The 16,003-nt window shown below is 39.7% G+C and overlaps 1 protein-coding gene across 2 annotated transcripts; it reads right to left on the bottom strand.

The window, feature by feature from the left end:
- Positions 1 to 1,479: 1,479 nt before the first annotated feature.
- Positions 1,480 to 11,676, bottom strand: LOC102477642 (late cornified envelope protein 3D-like). Of its 2 annotated transcripts, XM_006159854.2 has the most exons (3): positions 11,544 to 11,676; positions 3,167 to 3,171; positions 1,480 to 1,629 (listed from the first exon to the last, which is right to left on the bottom strand). In XM_006159854.2, the coding sequence occupies exons 1-3, from the start codon at positions 11,674 to 11,676 to the stop codon at positions 1,480 to 1,482; spliced, it is 288 nt and encodes a 95-aa protein (XP_006159916.2). The 2 variants fall into 2 exon arrangements, with proteins under 2 accessions (XP_006159916.2, XP_006159915.1); XM_006159853.1 differs by lacking the exons at positions 1,480 to 1,629; positions 3,167 to 3,171 and having other exon boundaries at positions 11,389 to 11,676.
- Between the last annotated feature and the right edge of the window lie 4,327 nt (positions 11,677 to 16,003).

Here is a 16,003-nt window from a genome sequence, read left to right as displayed (position 1 = left end):
CTAGGTGAGGCCATTTTTTTTAGATGTTCTTATACATTATATCCAAGCAGAAAGTTGAAATATTTTTAAGACACTTGTTTAAATATGGTTGTTCAATGAGGCTGGGGGATAGAGGCAGGGGAGACTGAGAAGGGGATAGTAACAGTACTTCAACTTTCAAACATTTCACCATTGGAAACAGCAACTTGATTTACCTTACTTAACTCTTAACTTTGGTATGGGGGAAGCAGATGTTCTTTCTGTATCCACAAAAAATGTGATATCCAATTCTCAAAATTTTGCCTACGATGGGTTCTTTCACCTGCATCTATGAAGTGACCCTAAATGAGAATCTAACTGAATTTGGACCATCTTTGTATAAATCTCCTGCCTTGCAAGGAAATCAGTAGATCCAGCACTACCCTAAATTACTGAGGGAGGACTTTGTCTCATTTCACACAGATTCAAGAATATAAATTAGCATCACATAAATTTTTGTTAAACAAATGAATTATTGAATGAGTGAGTTTGGTTTTTGAATTCCCTGCTAAATATTGAAAAATCTAGCTCTCTATAACTGCAATTTCACATGCTAGGGTCAACTTTTAGTGGCAATCATAACCGTCTTAACTTCTGGCTTCCCCTGACTATACTGGTATCTAAATTCCAACTTTTGTTGGTTGATTCTTGTCCCATTTATCCACATCTTTGAGTAAACTCCCAGCCATATCTGTAACCCATAGCCTCATTAATTTAAGTAATTTTCTCAACTTTCATCTCTTTCCTTGGATGTTCAGAGTAATTGAGTTAACTTTACTTCCTAAGGCCAATATTTCCTTCTCTAACTTTTTTATACTACTCCTCCTCTGCCTGTTTTCTGTTTTTTCCCCCTCCTGATTACTTGTTTTTAAATTAGGGTCCCAGAAAAAAGCTCAACAAAATAAAATATTAGTCCTATACTGCAAATTGAAAATCTCTAGGTTGTAACAATGTTTCTTTTTAAAATTTTTGTTCCACAGGAAAAGTCAGTCCTTCTACTGAGAGCTGGAGGGACTTAACCCAAGATAACCAGCGTCATTTTCTCCATTTTATTCTAACTTAAAACTCTTATCACCCCTTCCACGAATGAAGGATAATGAGGTACTTTTTTTCTGGTGCAAACAGATACTGCCCCTAGAGCTAGGTTGTACTGAACAAAGAACTGAAGGGAAGGACGGAGTGAAATGACAGTGAGACACAAGTGGTAATGAGGACAATAAGTTTTATTTTTCCTACGTTCAGGAATAAGTAGGCACTGTCAATTCATGGCAGGAGCAAGGATGGGGAACTATAGAGTCCTGGACATCAGGAAGAGCTCAGAGTCCTGGGCAGGACACCATCCAGCTCAGCTGGGAAAGCCAGAGTAGAGTGTTTAGGAGAGAATATGTCGGGGCAGTCTTTTCCTGGGACATTGGGTTCTTGTCTTCTCTGGAATCACCTGTGTCAGCTTCAAAATTCAGGTCAACAACAGCCCTCAGACCCATGGCCACATCCAGAGCCCCCAGACTGCTGCCCACTGCCCCGGTCACAGGAGTGGGTGCTCTGACGCCGGCATCGGTGGGACCTGTGGTGCCTGTGGTGGCTCAGGCAGCAGCCAAACTCAGAGCTGGGCTCACAGCAGTCCTCGGTGCTTGGAGCACAGCCAGAGGAGGCTGGAGGCAGCCACTGTGCTGGGCTCTTTGGTGGGCATTTGGGTGAAGGGCACTTGGGTGGGGGCTGGCACTGCTGCTGGTTCTGCTGGCAAGACATTTGGTGGTAATTGAGTGACCTGGACAAAACAAAGCAGCTTATCAGTTCAGAGTCTATAGACCATAGTCTTCTGACTTAAAAGCCCAACACCTACCAGGGTTAAGGGCTTTATAAAGGCAAGTGAAGCTGAATTGCAATGGATTGGATCATGTCAAATTCCTCTCACAGAACTCTCCACCCAGGACAGGTGCTATCAGTGTAACTGGCCATCTAAGATTAGTGATTTCTCATGAAATAACTAGGGGATGCACCCATTTGGGAAAGGTATTGTGGAGGAAACATATGGGAACCTAAATCAAATAATTGTGAGTTCTGTGGTCTTTGTAAGTTATAGAATTCCTTTCACAGCCCCCTCTGTGCTTCCTGCCCCTATAGTCTGAATTTCTGTTCTCTCTGTCTTCATCTCTCCTTCTATGACCTTAGCTTTCTGTTGTAGTTTCTCAAATAGAGTCCCATCCCAAGCTGGACACTCACCAGATAGAAGGGAGGCAGGTGAAGGCTTTGCTTGAAGATGCTGTGGTGAAGAGCCTAGGGCAGGAGCTCTTTTATCCTGTGCAGGGTTTGTGATGCATAGCTCAAAAATGCTGCTGCCTTTGTAAGTTGGAGAGGTGACAACCTGGCTTAAGCCCAGGACCATCAGTTCATCATTCCCTGTGTAGTTCCTGGATGTCTGACAAGAGGGAACCAGGAAGTTTGGTGCCTGACTGCCTTAGTATTTCTCAGGCCTACTGGGGTTGCCATGCCATATTCCTTACAACATTTGTTCAGCACGTGTTCTGTATCACAGGCTCTGCTTCATTTGCTTTGCTGGAAAGAAGACATATGTGGATGGATACAGCTCTTTCCTGTTCTTAGATAGCTCAGAGTCTATCAGGAAGGAGAGATGGAAATATCAATACACAAACATTTGTAAAAATAGAGTCAAACATCAGGTGCTAATTGATGTTAGCCTTCCCTCACACTGCATGTAAACCAAAGCACATTGGCATGTCCAGGCAGTTAGTTATTGCGCTCTGGAACTCTTAAGATGAGAGGAGTACATGGTAATAAGAAATGGAGCAAAGACTTTGTCTGGGTTAAGTGGGGCCCCTAAGAAGATCTCATGTCACCCAAGAATCCAGTATGGGATTCCTGAGAAAAAGAGAGGTAGAACTGAACTAATTTTTAATGAGTAGAATAATTTAATAAATCTGATAATAAAAAGTTTGAGTGTGGTCTAATTTTGTAAGCTGGAGACTTTCTTTACCTAAATTTACTATTTTTTATGTTATATTAGCTACATTATCAAACAAAATTAACTGTGAAGAACAAAAGCAAAATTCAGTGATTCCATTTAAATAGCAGAAGAAACACAGAAACTGGTTGAGATAGATGATCTTAGGGGAAATTCTTGACTTACTAATGCTAACTGGTATTATAGAGAGGGCATGCAGCTTTTCATTTTTACCTTCCTGAGTACATTTTTATTAGACTATATAATAACAAGCTAATGATGAATCTTCATTTCCAAATGATCAGAGTTAATTGTCAATTGAAGACTCTCTTGTCACCAACACAAGGTCTACTGGGTGTCACTCGCTTGAGTCATATTTAGGTAAGATGGGAGGAGAGAGATGGAAAATGCTACACTTTTGTTGTTAAGATATAATTATATATCATAAGATACTTTTTTGAAGTGTAGAGTTTGGTGGTTCTAGAAAATTTATAAAATTGTGCAACCATCACCACTATCTGATTTTTCTTAACATTTAAAAATATTTTATTTTGCTTTAATTTCTTTTATACATTATTATCACCCTAAAAGGGAAGCCTGTTCCCATTAGCAGTCTTTCCCCTTTCTACACTGTCCCATGGTAACCACTAATCTACTTTTTGCCTCTATAAATTTGGCTATTCTGGACACTGCATATAAATGGAATCATACAAAATATGATCTTTTATGTTGGCTTTTTTTACTTAGCATTATTTTCAAGGTTTAGCCATGTTATAGTATGTATTAGTACTCCATTCATTTTCATGGCTAAATGATATTCTAATTTATGGATATATCATACTTTGTTTATCCATTCACCAGTTGATGGAATTTAGATTATTTCCAGTTTTTGGCAATTAAAAACAATGCAGTTATGAACTAAATGTTTATTATTTTCTTCCTTTGACTCTATCTTTAATTTTCTCTTCTTTTTACAGTACCTTAAGATAAAAAATGTATTGATTTGAGCCTTTTATTTCTTTATTTATAAATTTTGCTAGAGTGCATGTCTGCTTGCCAGAGACAGAGAAGGATAGATAGAAGGCAACATTTGCCCCACCACCATGGGGGATGGTCACACTGCAATCCTTTCCCTTCCATTTCTCCATCTTAGCAGGATTTGAGGTATACATGCACACATGCCAAGTGTGTTTCTTAGGCTGCCAGGTCCAGGTCTCAAACTGCACGACTGCCTATGTGGGATCCAGCCACCTTAACCACCAGGTTACAAAGTCAACCTTTTTCTTTTCCAATATAGGCATTTATAGCTATCTGTTTCTGTCTGAGCACACCTTTCACTGTATCCCATAAATTTTGACATTTTGTATTTTCATTCATCCCATAGTACTTCCTATTTTTCCTTGTGATTTTTGTCTTTGATTCAGTGGTCACATGTAGTATGTTGTTTATTTTACATGTGCTTCTGATTACTAAATCTTCATTCTTTGATTGAGATTCTAGTTTCATCCCACTGTGATTGGAGATGATTCTTTGTATGATTTTAATCTTTTAAATGTAGTGATACTTCATTTATGGACTAAAGAATGGTCTCTCCTGCAGAATGTTCCATGCACACTTAAGAAGAATGTATATTCTGCTGTTGTGGTGAGAGTGTTCAATGAGATGTCTGCTAGGTGTATTTAATTTATAACAGTGTGGTTCAAGTCTTCTTTTCCTTGTTGATCTGTTTAGTTGTTCATCTACTATTGAAAGTAGAGTAAGAAATTCTTCAACTATTATAGCTAAATTATCTGTTTCTCTCTGCAATGTTCTTAGTCTTTTATTTATGCAATTTGCAACTCTTTTTTTAAAGAATATATACATATACTAATTTTTTGTTTAATAAATTGACCCTTTTATTGTTACAAATGCCCTTATTGTGTCTTTAGTACTTATTTTTATCAAAAGTCTTTGTTTGTTTATTATGTTTTTGCAGAAGGGCACATGTACTCACTGGAGAGAGAAGTGAGAGAGGAACAAAGAGAAGGAAAATGAGAAATAACCCCCCAGGGGGATGGCCATACCACAGTCCTCCAATTTCTCCAATTTCCTCTTGGGATTATGGGCATGCATGCACATGCACTAAGCGTGATTTTCAAGCCACTAGGTCTTGCCTTAAGCCACAGTTGTCCTTGTGGGAGTCCAGTGCTTTAACCACCATACTACTTGCTGGCCCTTATATAATCTGTTTTATCTGTTATTCTTGAACCTCGAGTGTCTCTTGCAGATAGCATATAGTTGGAACTATTTTTTTTTTTGAGAGATTTTTGCTATAGGGTGCATGCATTCGCCAGACAGACAGACAGAGACAGAGAGACAGAAAGTGAGAAATCACCCCCAAGGGGGGATGGCCACGCCGCAATCCCTTCTCCTCCATTCTCCTCTCGGGATCTTGGGCATGCACACACACGCGCCCGGCGTGAGTTTAAGCCACCGGGTCTGGGACTCGAACCACTGTTGACTACATGGGAGTCCAGTGACATAGCCATTACACTAACTGCTGGTCCCAGTTGGAACATTTTTTTAAAAATATTTTTACCAATTGTGACAATGTGTGTCTTTGGGTTGGAATACTTAACCAATTTACATTTAATGTAATTACTGGTAAGATATGATTTATGTCACCATTTGCTATTTGTTTTCCATATATCTTTTGACTTTTTTTGTTATTGTTCCTTTATTTCTCCATTATGTCTTTCTTTTGTGTTTATTTGTGGAGTAATTTTTCAGTAGTTTACTTGTGGTTTACTATTAACGTCCTAACTTAAATCAGTGTAATTCAGATCAATATCTACTTAATGTTGATAGTAGACCAGTCTCTGGCCAATCAGGAGCTGACTGATTTCTCTAGTCTCAATTGCTGCTATACTCTTCTAAATATCTTACATTCAGTCTCTCACCTGTGGGTGACACACAGACCCTGGGCCCAAGGACCTTTGCCTGGTTCTGAGTAGGAGGACACCTTATGCAGAGGTAGGAAGGGAAAGGGGAGAGACAGTAGTTTTTAAGAGAAGAAATCTGGGGTGCTCCAAGACTTACCAAATTCCTATTCCTTAAACTTGTTGTAGTTGTAGGCTTGATATCCTCCCTCATTCTTGACCATCTTCCTTTTCTCCTTCTCCTTCTTTTTTAACTCCTTCTTTACTTCTTTTTATTATTTTATTCTTTTTAGACCTTTTTTCATTTATTATTTCTTTTTGTATACATTCAATCACATTATTTAGCTTACAGAATGAATATTTCAACAGGTGAACATTTCTCCCTAGTATAGTTGATAAAACTATAAAATATCTTCAACAGATAATACCATGTTTCTTCATCCCTAATCATATAAACTGATACTACATAGCAGGTATTGTGATAGATACACAGTTCAACAGGTGATAGGCACACCTCATCATAAATGAAGACAATATGGTCCTGGGAGAGTAGCTCACTGTGTGGCAGGGCAGACACACAGATAGTCAACTATGACATGGGTAATGAAAGCTGAAATAAACATGTGTGGGGAATCCTCAGACTTAGGTGAGAGTTTTTGAGTATCAGTCCCTGTTGCCTTGGTGTGTTTAGATGTTGTCATTTGGTATCACCTGGGAGTGGTTGTGATGAGGTCAGAGGTCTGGAAGAGCTTATGATGGTCATGGGGCAGGAATGGTGGGATGCAGAGCCTGACCTCCACAGGCAGCAGGTCTATGGGGACACTAAGAGGAACTCACAAAACTCATGAGGTAGAACTATCCTCCATAGTGAAAGGAAATAGATAAAGCTGATGTCTGAAGGCAAAATATAATAAAAAGAAGGGTCTGGAATAACATGTTCATTAGTAGCATAGACAGGGAGTCAGATATTCTGGGTCTTATTTCTTTGTTTCTTCAGGTAATAACAGTGGTCTTAAGGTAGAGGTGTTTGAAGGACAGACTGAGCCACAATGCAATGAAAGAACGATATATGACAGATATTAGAGTTCACATTGGAGATGAAATAGAAAAATAATCTATGTTTAGTGAACACTGTGTCAGTAAGTCAGTCATTCTGTGTGGTTCTGAGTGTCAGGTGCAGGTCAGACAGGGCAGTGTCTGGGATAGCAGGGAGAATTTAGCTGAAAGGTGAATTATAATTGATAGAAGGGGAATAATAAGTAGATGTGGTAGTGTTGTTCTGTACACCTGACACATGCAATTGATATGACTGACTAATGTCACATCAATTAGCTCTGTGGAATTTTTCTATTACGTTTTATTACCACTAAAATATAATCACACTTAAGAGTAGGATAATTATATCACACATGTAATTAAATAATAGATCTTGGTAAGACATTATTATTACAGTAAATATCTATTCTGCTGTAGTGGTGGCTGCCCACTTTGGGATAAAGTATACCTAGGAGAAAATGAGACCACATCTAAGGTCCTTTTGCAAATATTTTTTTAACAAGGGATTTGGAGAGAGTAAGTGAAGGAGTCTGGCAAGAGCATGAGATTAGAAGTCTGCCTATCCAGGAACACTCCCCTAACCCCATCATCAGCCATGTTATTAGCAGAATGCTGATTTTATATAAAAGAAGATGTTAATAAATGAACTTTTTGCCACCATAAGAAATCCAGTATGTTTAATCCTCAATGTTTTCTCCAGGATAGAGTTCATCATTGTGTTTATCAAACCTACAGTCCTACCACTCCTGTACAAAGGTATGGGAAACCAACTGGGTAGGGGGATGTCTATACCTTTCATTGTTACTTTGTAAGCAAATTATAGAACTGTCTCAAATGAATCCATTAATCAGAAGCTTACTGAGAACAACACCTTAGTGGGTCCTGTTCTCTATTGCATTTCCAGCACTTAAATGTCTGTCTATAGTAGATTCTTCTTCTTCTTTTTTTTTTTTTTTTTTTGAGAATTTTTTGCTAGGGGGTGCATACACTAAACAAAAAGATAGAGAGGCAGAGACTAACCAGAAAGATAGAGAGGCAGAGAAACAGAAAGCGAAAAATCACCCCCCAGGGGGATGACCATGCCACAATCCCTTCTCCTCCATTCTCCTCTTGGGATCTTGGGCACACATGCACACACACCCAATGTGAATTTAAGCCACTGGATCTAGGACTTGAACCACGGTCGACTACAGTAACATAGCCATTATGCTAACTGATGGTCCCTAGATTCTTCATTTTTGTTTTTAAGAGAGATTTTTGGTATAGAGCATGTGTGCTCACCAGAGACAGAGAGAGACAGAGAGACAGAAAGTGATAAATCACAAAACAATCCCTTCTCCTCCATTCTCCTCTTCAGATTTTGGGCATGCACACATACGTACCTGGCGTGAGTTTTAAACCTGGGTCTGGGACTTGAACTGTGGTTGACTATGTGGGAGTCCAGTGATGTAACCATTATGCCTTCTACTGGTACTTCTGACTGTCTTTGTCCTGGTGTTTCAGGTCCAACTTTAATTGGTTGAACTCTCTTTTCTCTCTTAAGTAGACTTAGTGCTAGCAGGAAGAGTTGGAAAATTTGGCATTGAAAGCTTGAACTTAAAGGTGCTTCTGAGCCTCTAGTTCTCATTCTGTCAGCCTTGGAAGATAACAGATTTTACTTCTTCAAAGGTTGAATTTTTCTTTTGGAGATACATACTAGTGGCCTATAAATTCCAACCACTCTCCCCTCAGTAGTCATCAATTTCTGGTCCAGCAGGGCAATTCTCCCCAGGTTCATGGGTTTCATGGCTCTGGTGGTCCATGTGGCAAGGTCTCACACACATGATGACACGCAACCTTCCAGCCATCTTTATCTATTCTGATTATTTTTGAGGCCTATATTCTAGTATGATATGACATTATTTCTGTCTCATAGTAGAGTGCTTCCTTTCTATTTCTGATGTGTTGAGGGACAATCAGTGTGGGTGATAAACCCAGACCTGGAGGATGTGGTTTCTATGTTCAGGAACTGCATTAAGCTGGAGAGTGTATCAGAGCTGGTCAAAGTATGTCTCATGTCAAACACCTCAAGTGCTTCCCCCCACCTTTTTTTTTTTATTATTATTATTCTGAAGATATTAGGAACTGTGAGTCCTTGAATGCTGGAGTGAAACTAAATAGCTTAATATTGTGTAAGGACTGAAATAGCTTTATTTTTTAATTCAGTGAATGAAGTGCTATATAAATGTTTTTGCCTGATATACCCAACCCCACACTGACTTCTCCACTTTTAATTCAAACTCAGTTTAGGTTCTATGATGTTCCTTTCGCTTATTCTAAGAGCAACTGGTTGGTTTTGATGGATTACTCTCTTATATTTGTATTTCAACAATCATGTTGACAGAGTGAGATTCAGCTCTAAGGAGGTGATTGAAACCTAGAGAGCATTTGAGTTTCACACTTCAAGTCCCAATTAGGAAACAATTTTTATTTTTTTTACTAAAAAGACTTTCCTGAATATTTGACTCATATGGTTGAGCTTTTCATTCTGCATATTTAAAAAAATCAAACAAAAATAAAACAGGACATAAAGTTAAATAGTTCTTAAAAATGTTAAGTGGACAAGACATGTTGTTTCTAAAGGTGTCTTGAGAAGTTTCACGTGGGAATCGGCCAAGGGCATGGACTTATTGTCTGTATAGCCAGGTCCTGACACAAAATTGGTTCCACAGTTTCTCTGAATAATGTGATTTTTTTTTTAAGATCATTGACCTTAAAGATTGTTTAGGGAATTAAATAAGTGCATATCAGGAACTTACAGGTTCCTATTTCATGATAAATACTATTTTTCGGTTGTTCATTTTAATTTACTATAGGGCATGTATGCTCACTATAGAGAAAGAGACAGAGACAGAGACAGAGACAGAGAGTAAGAAAGCTCCCATTAGGGGAAATAGCCATGCCACAGTTCATTCTTCCCCATTTTCCTCTTGGGATTTTGGGCATGCACACACAAGCATGTGGTGAAACGCTAATAATTCTTCGATCTTACAATCATGCCAACATAAATCCTGTCAATACCTGTCATTTTCCCAGTTATCTTACAGTCCACACTGTTCACATTATCAAATTTCCTAAATTCTTATCCCCATTTTCCTTACTTCTTTGGCTAATTTTCATGCATTCCTCCAATCTTTCTCTGTGATTTTTATGGATTATGTGAAATGATCTGTTCTTACTGAGGCCCTCTCTTCCTGTATCTACTTTATATTGTAGTCTGAAATGTTTCCATCTTGGTACTTTTGGGATTTGGGCCAGATAATTTGCTGCTGTGGAGGGCTATCCTGTGCTTTGTTCAATGTTTACTTCTACCCACTAGTTGCCTGTAATACTATTTGTACCCTAAGTTCTGACAACAAAAATGTATCTATGTATTTCAAAACATCCCTTAGAGAGAAAATGTTATTTCAGTGGAGAAGAGTGGCAGATGCTACCTGTTTTTTGATATTTGCTAACTTCACATTCACTGTTTATTTAAAAATGTTTTTTCTTTATTCATGATACTGTATGTGTGCATGCAAACATGAGAGTGAGAAATAATGTCAGTGAGAAAGAAAGACCCACAGAGAGTGAGAGAGTGAGAGAAGAGGGATGAGCACCCTCTATAGGGTCCAGGCTCCCTTACTCTAGTTGTCCAGTCTATTGGATCCCGGGCACTCATGCATGTGCGAAGTGTGTCTCAGGCTGCATGGGCGAGGCATTCAAATCATGCTTTCCCTGTAGGCTTCTGACTTCCCTTGAGTAGCACATTGCCATTATGCTATGGAGCTGGTCGTAGCCACTGTTTCTCACTTGGGATGTCAGAAACAGGTCATCCAATGCAAACGGTGGCTCCTCCTAGGAGCTTGGGGACCCTTGTGAGAACATTCACTCTGTTTCCTAGAAGCCATTCCTATACTGATGGTTAGAGGTTTCAGATCAATTCCCTCTTCTCCTCCCACCCCTTTCCTCCCGACTCTCAGCCTCAGTCTCAGAATTCAAGCATAAGAGACCCGAAAGACCATCTGTTACTCTGCTAGGATTCTACAGCCTCTGTATAGCCAGTGCTAGATCTGAGGATCTGAAGAAAAGGACACATACAGAGGCAGTGGGAGAGAGATGGAGTGAAATGACAATGAGATCTGCGTAGTGATAAGGACAAGAAACTTTATTTTTCCCAGGTTCAATATCAGGCATTGATGATCTTCAAGTGGAGGAATAGGGACTGTGAGATCTGGGACATCAGACAAGAAGAGCCTTCTGGGAAGAGCTTAGAACCCTGGATAGGACATCTCTCAGCTCATCTGGAAAAGCCAGGGCAGGGTGTTCAGGAGAGAATATTTTAGGGCAGGCTTTTCCTGAGTCCTTGGGTCCTTGTTTCTTCTAGAATTGCCTGTATAAGCTTCAAGACCCAGGTCAGCAGCATCCGCCCAAGCCATGGCCACATCCAGAGCCCCCAGACTGCTGCCCACTGCCCCGTTCACAGGAGTGGGACCTCTGACGCCGGCATCGGTGGGACCTGTGGTGCCTGTGGGGGCCCCGGCCACAGCCAGACTCAGAGCTGGGCTCACAGCAGCCCCCGGTGCTTGGAGCACAGCCAGAGGAGGCTGCAGGCAGACACTGTGCTGGGCTCTTTGGAGGGCACTTGGGTGAGGGGCATTTGGGCGGGGGCTGGCACTGCTGCTGGTTCTGCTGGCAGGACATCTTGGCGGGAGTTGAATGACCTGGACAAAACAAAGCAACTTGTCAGTTCAGAGTCTACGGCCCAACATCTCCTGACTTACAAGTCCAGCAGCTACCTGAGCCTCCCAAGGTCTCCTGACTTACAAGTCTAGCAGCTACCTGAGCCAAGAGGGGCAGGAGGGCAAGCAAAGCTGAATTGCAATGGGTTGGATCAGATGCCTACCACTACACTCTCCACAAAGGGCCGATGTTGTCAATGTACAGGACATCCAAGACTAGTGACCTCTCAGGAAATGCCTAAGGGATATATCCATTTTGGAAAACCATTCTGGAGAATAGATGTCGGAGGAAATGTGCAGGGTTCTCGATAGGAAGAGATGTGAATTCCAGTGACTTTGGCAAGTCACGGAATTTCTGTCACATTCTCCAGAGGCACCCACCCCCCTGACCTCAGTTTCTGGGTCTGCATTCCAGATCTCTCTGTCCCTTTCTCTCCTGCTATGATCTTAGCTTTCTGTTCTAGTTTCTGAAGTTGAATCCCATCCCCAGCTGGACACTCACCAGGTGCAGAAGAGGCAGGAGAAGGCTGTGTCCAAGGAGGCTATGAAGAGCAGCCCAGACCAAGAGCCCTTTTATCTTGTCTAGGGTTTGTGATGCACAGCACAAACATGCTGCTTTCACAACAGGAGTGGTAATAATCCAGCATATGTCTAAGACTAAGTTTGTAACTTTTTCCTGGGCTTTTCCAAGTCTATAGGTCCAGCTAATGAGACTGAACCAGGAAACAGGATGGTGTCCACATACCTCCAACTGGGGTTTCCTGGGAGCCTGCCACTCCTCCTTCTTCCTTTAGGCTCACATTCTTTGGACGTGATTTCCTGGAAATGGTTATGACTATGACAGAATTCTTTCTTCCTTTTTTATCCCCCAAAAGATATCTTATTAATGTTGTTATTTATTTATTTATTTATTGGAGAGGTTTTTGCTATAGGGCACGTGTACTCGCCAGAGAGACAGAGACAGAAAGCAAGAAATAATCCCCGAGGGGGGATGACTATGCCGCGATTCCTTCTCTGCCATTCTCCTCTCAGGATCTTGGGCACACACACGCATACCCCCAGCGTGAGTTTAAGCCACCAGGTCCAGGACTCGAACCGCGGTCAACTACATGGGAGTCAGCGATATAGCCATTACACTAACTGCTGGTCCCTATTATTGTTATTTTTTACATTTAAGTTCTGTATTTATTTATTTTAAGAATTATTTATTTTATTTTATTTATTCATTCATTTTTATTTTAATTTGACCAGAGAGAGACATACACACAGAGAGAGAGGGAAAGTGAGAAAGCAAGCCACCAGGTCCAGGACTCTAACCGTGGTTTGCTTATTGCTTGTATAGATTATCTGTCCAGAAGAGAGAGTGGAGTGTTGAGATCCTCAAGATTTTTATGTTGCAGTCTATCTCTCCTTTTAGATCAAGCAGTCTATCTTTCACTTATGTGGGTGCTCCAGTGTTGGGTGCTTAGCTATTTATGTGTTATATCTTCTTGATGAATTAGCTCTTTTAGTACTACATAATGTCCTTCTTTGTCTCCTCTTATGGATTTTTGTTTTATGATCTAGTTTGTCTGATATCAGTATTGTGACTCTAGCTTTTTATTTTTTATTTTCCTTCATTTGAAATAACTCTTTTCCAGCCTTTCACTTTCAGTTTATGTTTGTCTTTATCTGTGAAGTGAATTTTTTTGTAGTCACTATGAGGAGGGTTCCTGTTTTTTTTTTTTTTTTTTTTTTTTTTTTTCCCATTCAGCCAGTCTATGTCTTTTATTCTTTTCTTTTCTTTTTTTTTTTTTTTTTTTTTTTTTTTTTGAGAGGTTTTCGCTATAGGGCGTGTGCGCTTGCCAGACAGACACAGAGAGGCATAGAGACAGAAAGCGAGAAATCACCCCCCAGGGGGGATGGTCACACCACAATCCCTTCTCCTCCATTCTCCTCTTGGGATCTTGGGCACGCATGCACACGTGCCTGGCGTGAGTTTTAAGCCACCGGGTCTGGGACGCGAACCGAGGTCGACTACATGGGAGTCTAGCGACATAGCCATTACGCTAACTGCTGGTTCCCTAAGTCTTTTGATTAGATAATTTAATCCATTGACTTTCAACACTCCTTAGTTTTACTAATATAGCACTTTCTTCAGTACTTCTTTTCTTTTTTCTTTCTTTCTTTTTTTTTGTAGAGGTTTTTTTTTCTATAGGGTACGTGCTTGCCAAGAGACAGCGAGAGAGAGAGAGACAGAGAGAGAGAGAGAGAAATCACCACCCAGGGGGAGTGGCCACGTCACAATCCCTTCTCCTCCATTTTCCTCTCAGAATCTTGGTGACACATGCACATGCACCTGGCGTGAGTTTAAGCCACCAGGTCTGGGATTTGAATTGCAGTCAACTACATGAGAGTCCAGTGACATAGCCATTACACTATCTGTTGGTCTCATCCCTGCAGTACTTCTTAAAGATCTGGTCTAGTGTAAGTGAAGTCTTTCAGTTTTTGTTTATCACAGAATTTATTTTTTTATTTTTCTCTTTTTCTTTTTTTTGTCTTATATGAAGGAGAGTCTTGCCAGGTATAGTATTTGTGGTTAAATTTTTTTAATTAAAAAATTTTTAGCATTTGAATATATCTTTTGATGCTTACATTATTTCAGTTGAGAGGTCTAATGTTATCCTAATGGGATAACCTTTGTAAGTAACGTGATGTTTTCTTCTGACCATTTTTAGAATCTTGTCTTTGTCTGTTATTTTGACCACTTTGGTTATAACATGCTGTGGAGAGGATCTTTTTATGTTGATTCTACTTGAGGTCCTTTGTATTTTTTGGGTCTAGATATGTGAATGTTTCTCTTGGTTTGGGAAGTTTTCTGCAAGTATTTCATGGAATAGGTTTTTGATGCCCTTATTATATTCTTCACCTTCTGGAATTTCAATTAGGTGTTTGGATATTTAATGGTTTCTAGTATATTGCATATGTTACCTTCTTCTTTTTTTTTTTTTTTTAGTTAATTTTTCATTCTTTTTGGTTATTTTGTCTAAGTCAGAGACTTTGTTTTCCAGGTCAGAGAGCATATCTTCTGCGTAGTTTAATCTGCTATTAATACTTTTGAGGGAGGTTTTGACTTCTTGTATTATAGTCATCATCTCTAGATGCTCTATTTGATTCTTTTTTATGAAATCTGTCTCTTTATGAAGTTCTTCCTTCAAGCTGTGGAATGTTTTTGTCCTCTCCTGGAGTTGAGTGTATTTGATTGCATCTCATTGTAGTTTTGATTCTCATTTCCCTTATGATAAGAAGGGTTGAGCATGTTTTCATATAATTTTGGGTCATTTGTATGTCTTCTTCAGAAAGTTGTCTGCTTGGCTCATTTCTCCATCTTTTAATAGAGTTCATTATTTTTTTTAATGGATAAGCTGCTGGAGTTCCTTGTATATTCTGGTTAACAGTCCCTTATCTAAGGTATCATTTGCAAATATATTCTTCCACTCTGAGTTATCTTCTTGTTCTACTTACTGATTGTTTGGCTGTGCAGAAGCTTCTCAGCACTATGTTAAAAAGGAGTGGAGAAAGTGGGCAGCCTTGTCTTATTACAGTTTTTAGTGGAAAGGTTTTCAGCTTTTCCCTTTTCTGTATGATGTTAGCTATAGGTTTTTCTTAGATGGCTTTTATTGTGTTAAGGAATGTTCCTTCTATGCTGATTTTGCTGTCTTACTCATGAAGGGATGTCGTATTTTACTGAATGCCTTTTCTGCATCAATTGATATGATCACTTGGTTTTTTAATCTTTCTTTTTAAATGTGATGTATTATGTTTATTATTTTGCATATGTTGAAACATCTTTGCATCCCTGGAGTAAATCCTACTTGGTCATTGTGTATAATCTTTTTAATATGTTGCTGAATATGGTTTGCCAGTATCTTACTGTGAATTTTTGCATCTGTATTCATCAGAAATACGAGCCTGAATTTTTTTTTTTTTTTTTTTTTTTCATTTTCTTATCTGGTTTTGGAATTAAGATGATGGAAGCTTCATAGAATGAATTTGGGAAGGTTCCTTCCTTTTGAATTTTTAAAAATGTTTCAAGGGGAATTGGGGCTATTTCTTCTTTAAAAGTTTTGTAGAGGGTCCAGCAGTTGGCATAATGGCTATGTCACTGGACTCCCAGGTAGTCGACCATGGTTTGAGTCCCAGATCCAATGGCTTAAACTCACGCCAGGCACGTGTGTGTGTGTGCCCAAGATCCCAAGAGGAGAATGGAGGAGAAGGGATTGTGGCTTGCGGCATGGCCATCCCCCCCC

Source organism: Tupaia chinensis, unplaced genomic scaffold (assembly GCF_000334495.1).
Source record: "Tupaia chinensis unplaced genomic scaffold, TupChi_1.0 Scaffold000659_1, whole genome shotgun sequence".
Classification (NCBI taxonomy): Eukaryota; Metazoa; Chordata; class Mammalia; order Scandentia; family Tupaiidae; genus Tupaia; species Tupaia belangeri.
This window is presented reverse-complemented; position numbering and strand designations above follow the sequence as displayed.

Excerpts from the sequence above, each read along its gene's own strand:
- LOC102477642 (XM_006159854.2), bottom strand. The coding sequence starts at position 11,676 with ATGTCCTGCCAGCAGAACCAGCAGCAGTGCCAGCCCCCGCCCAAATGC.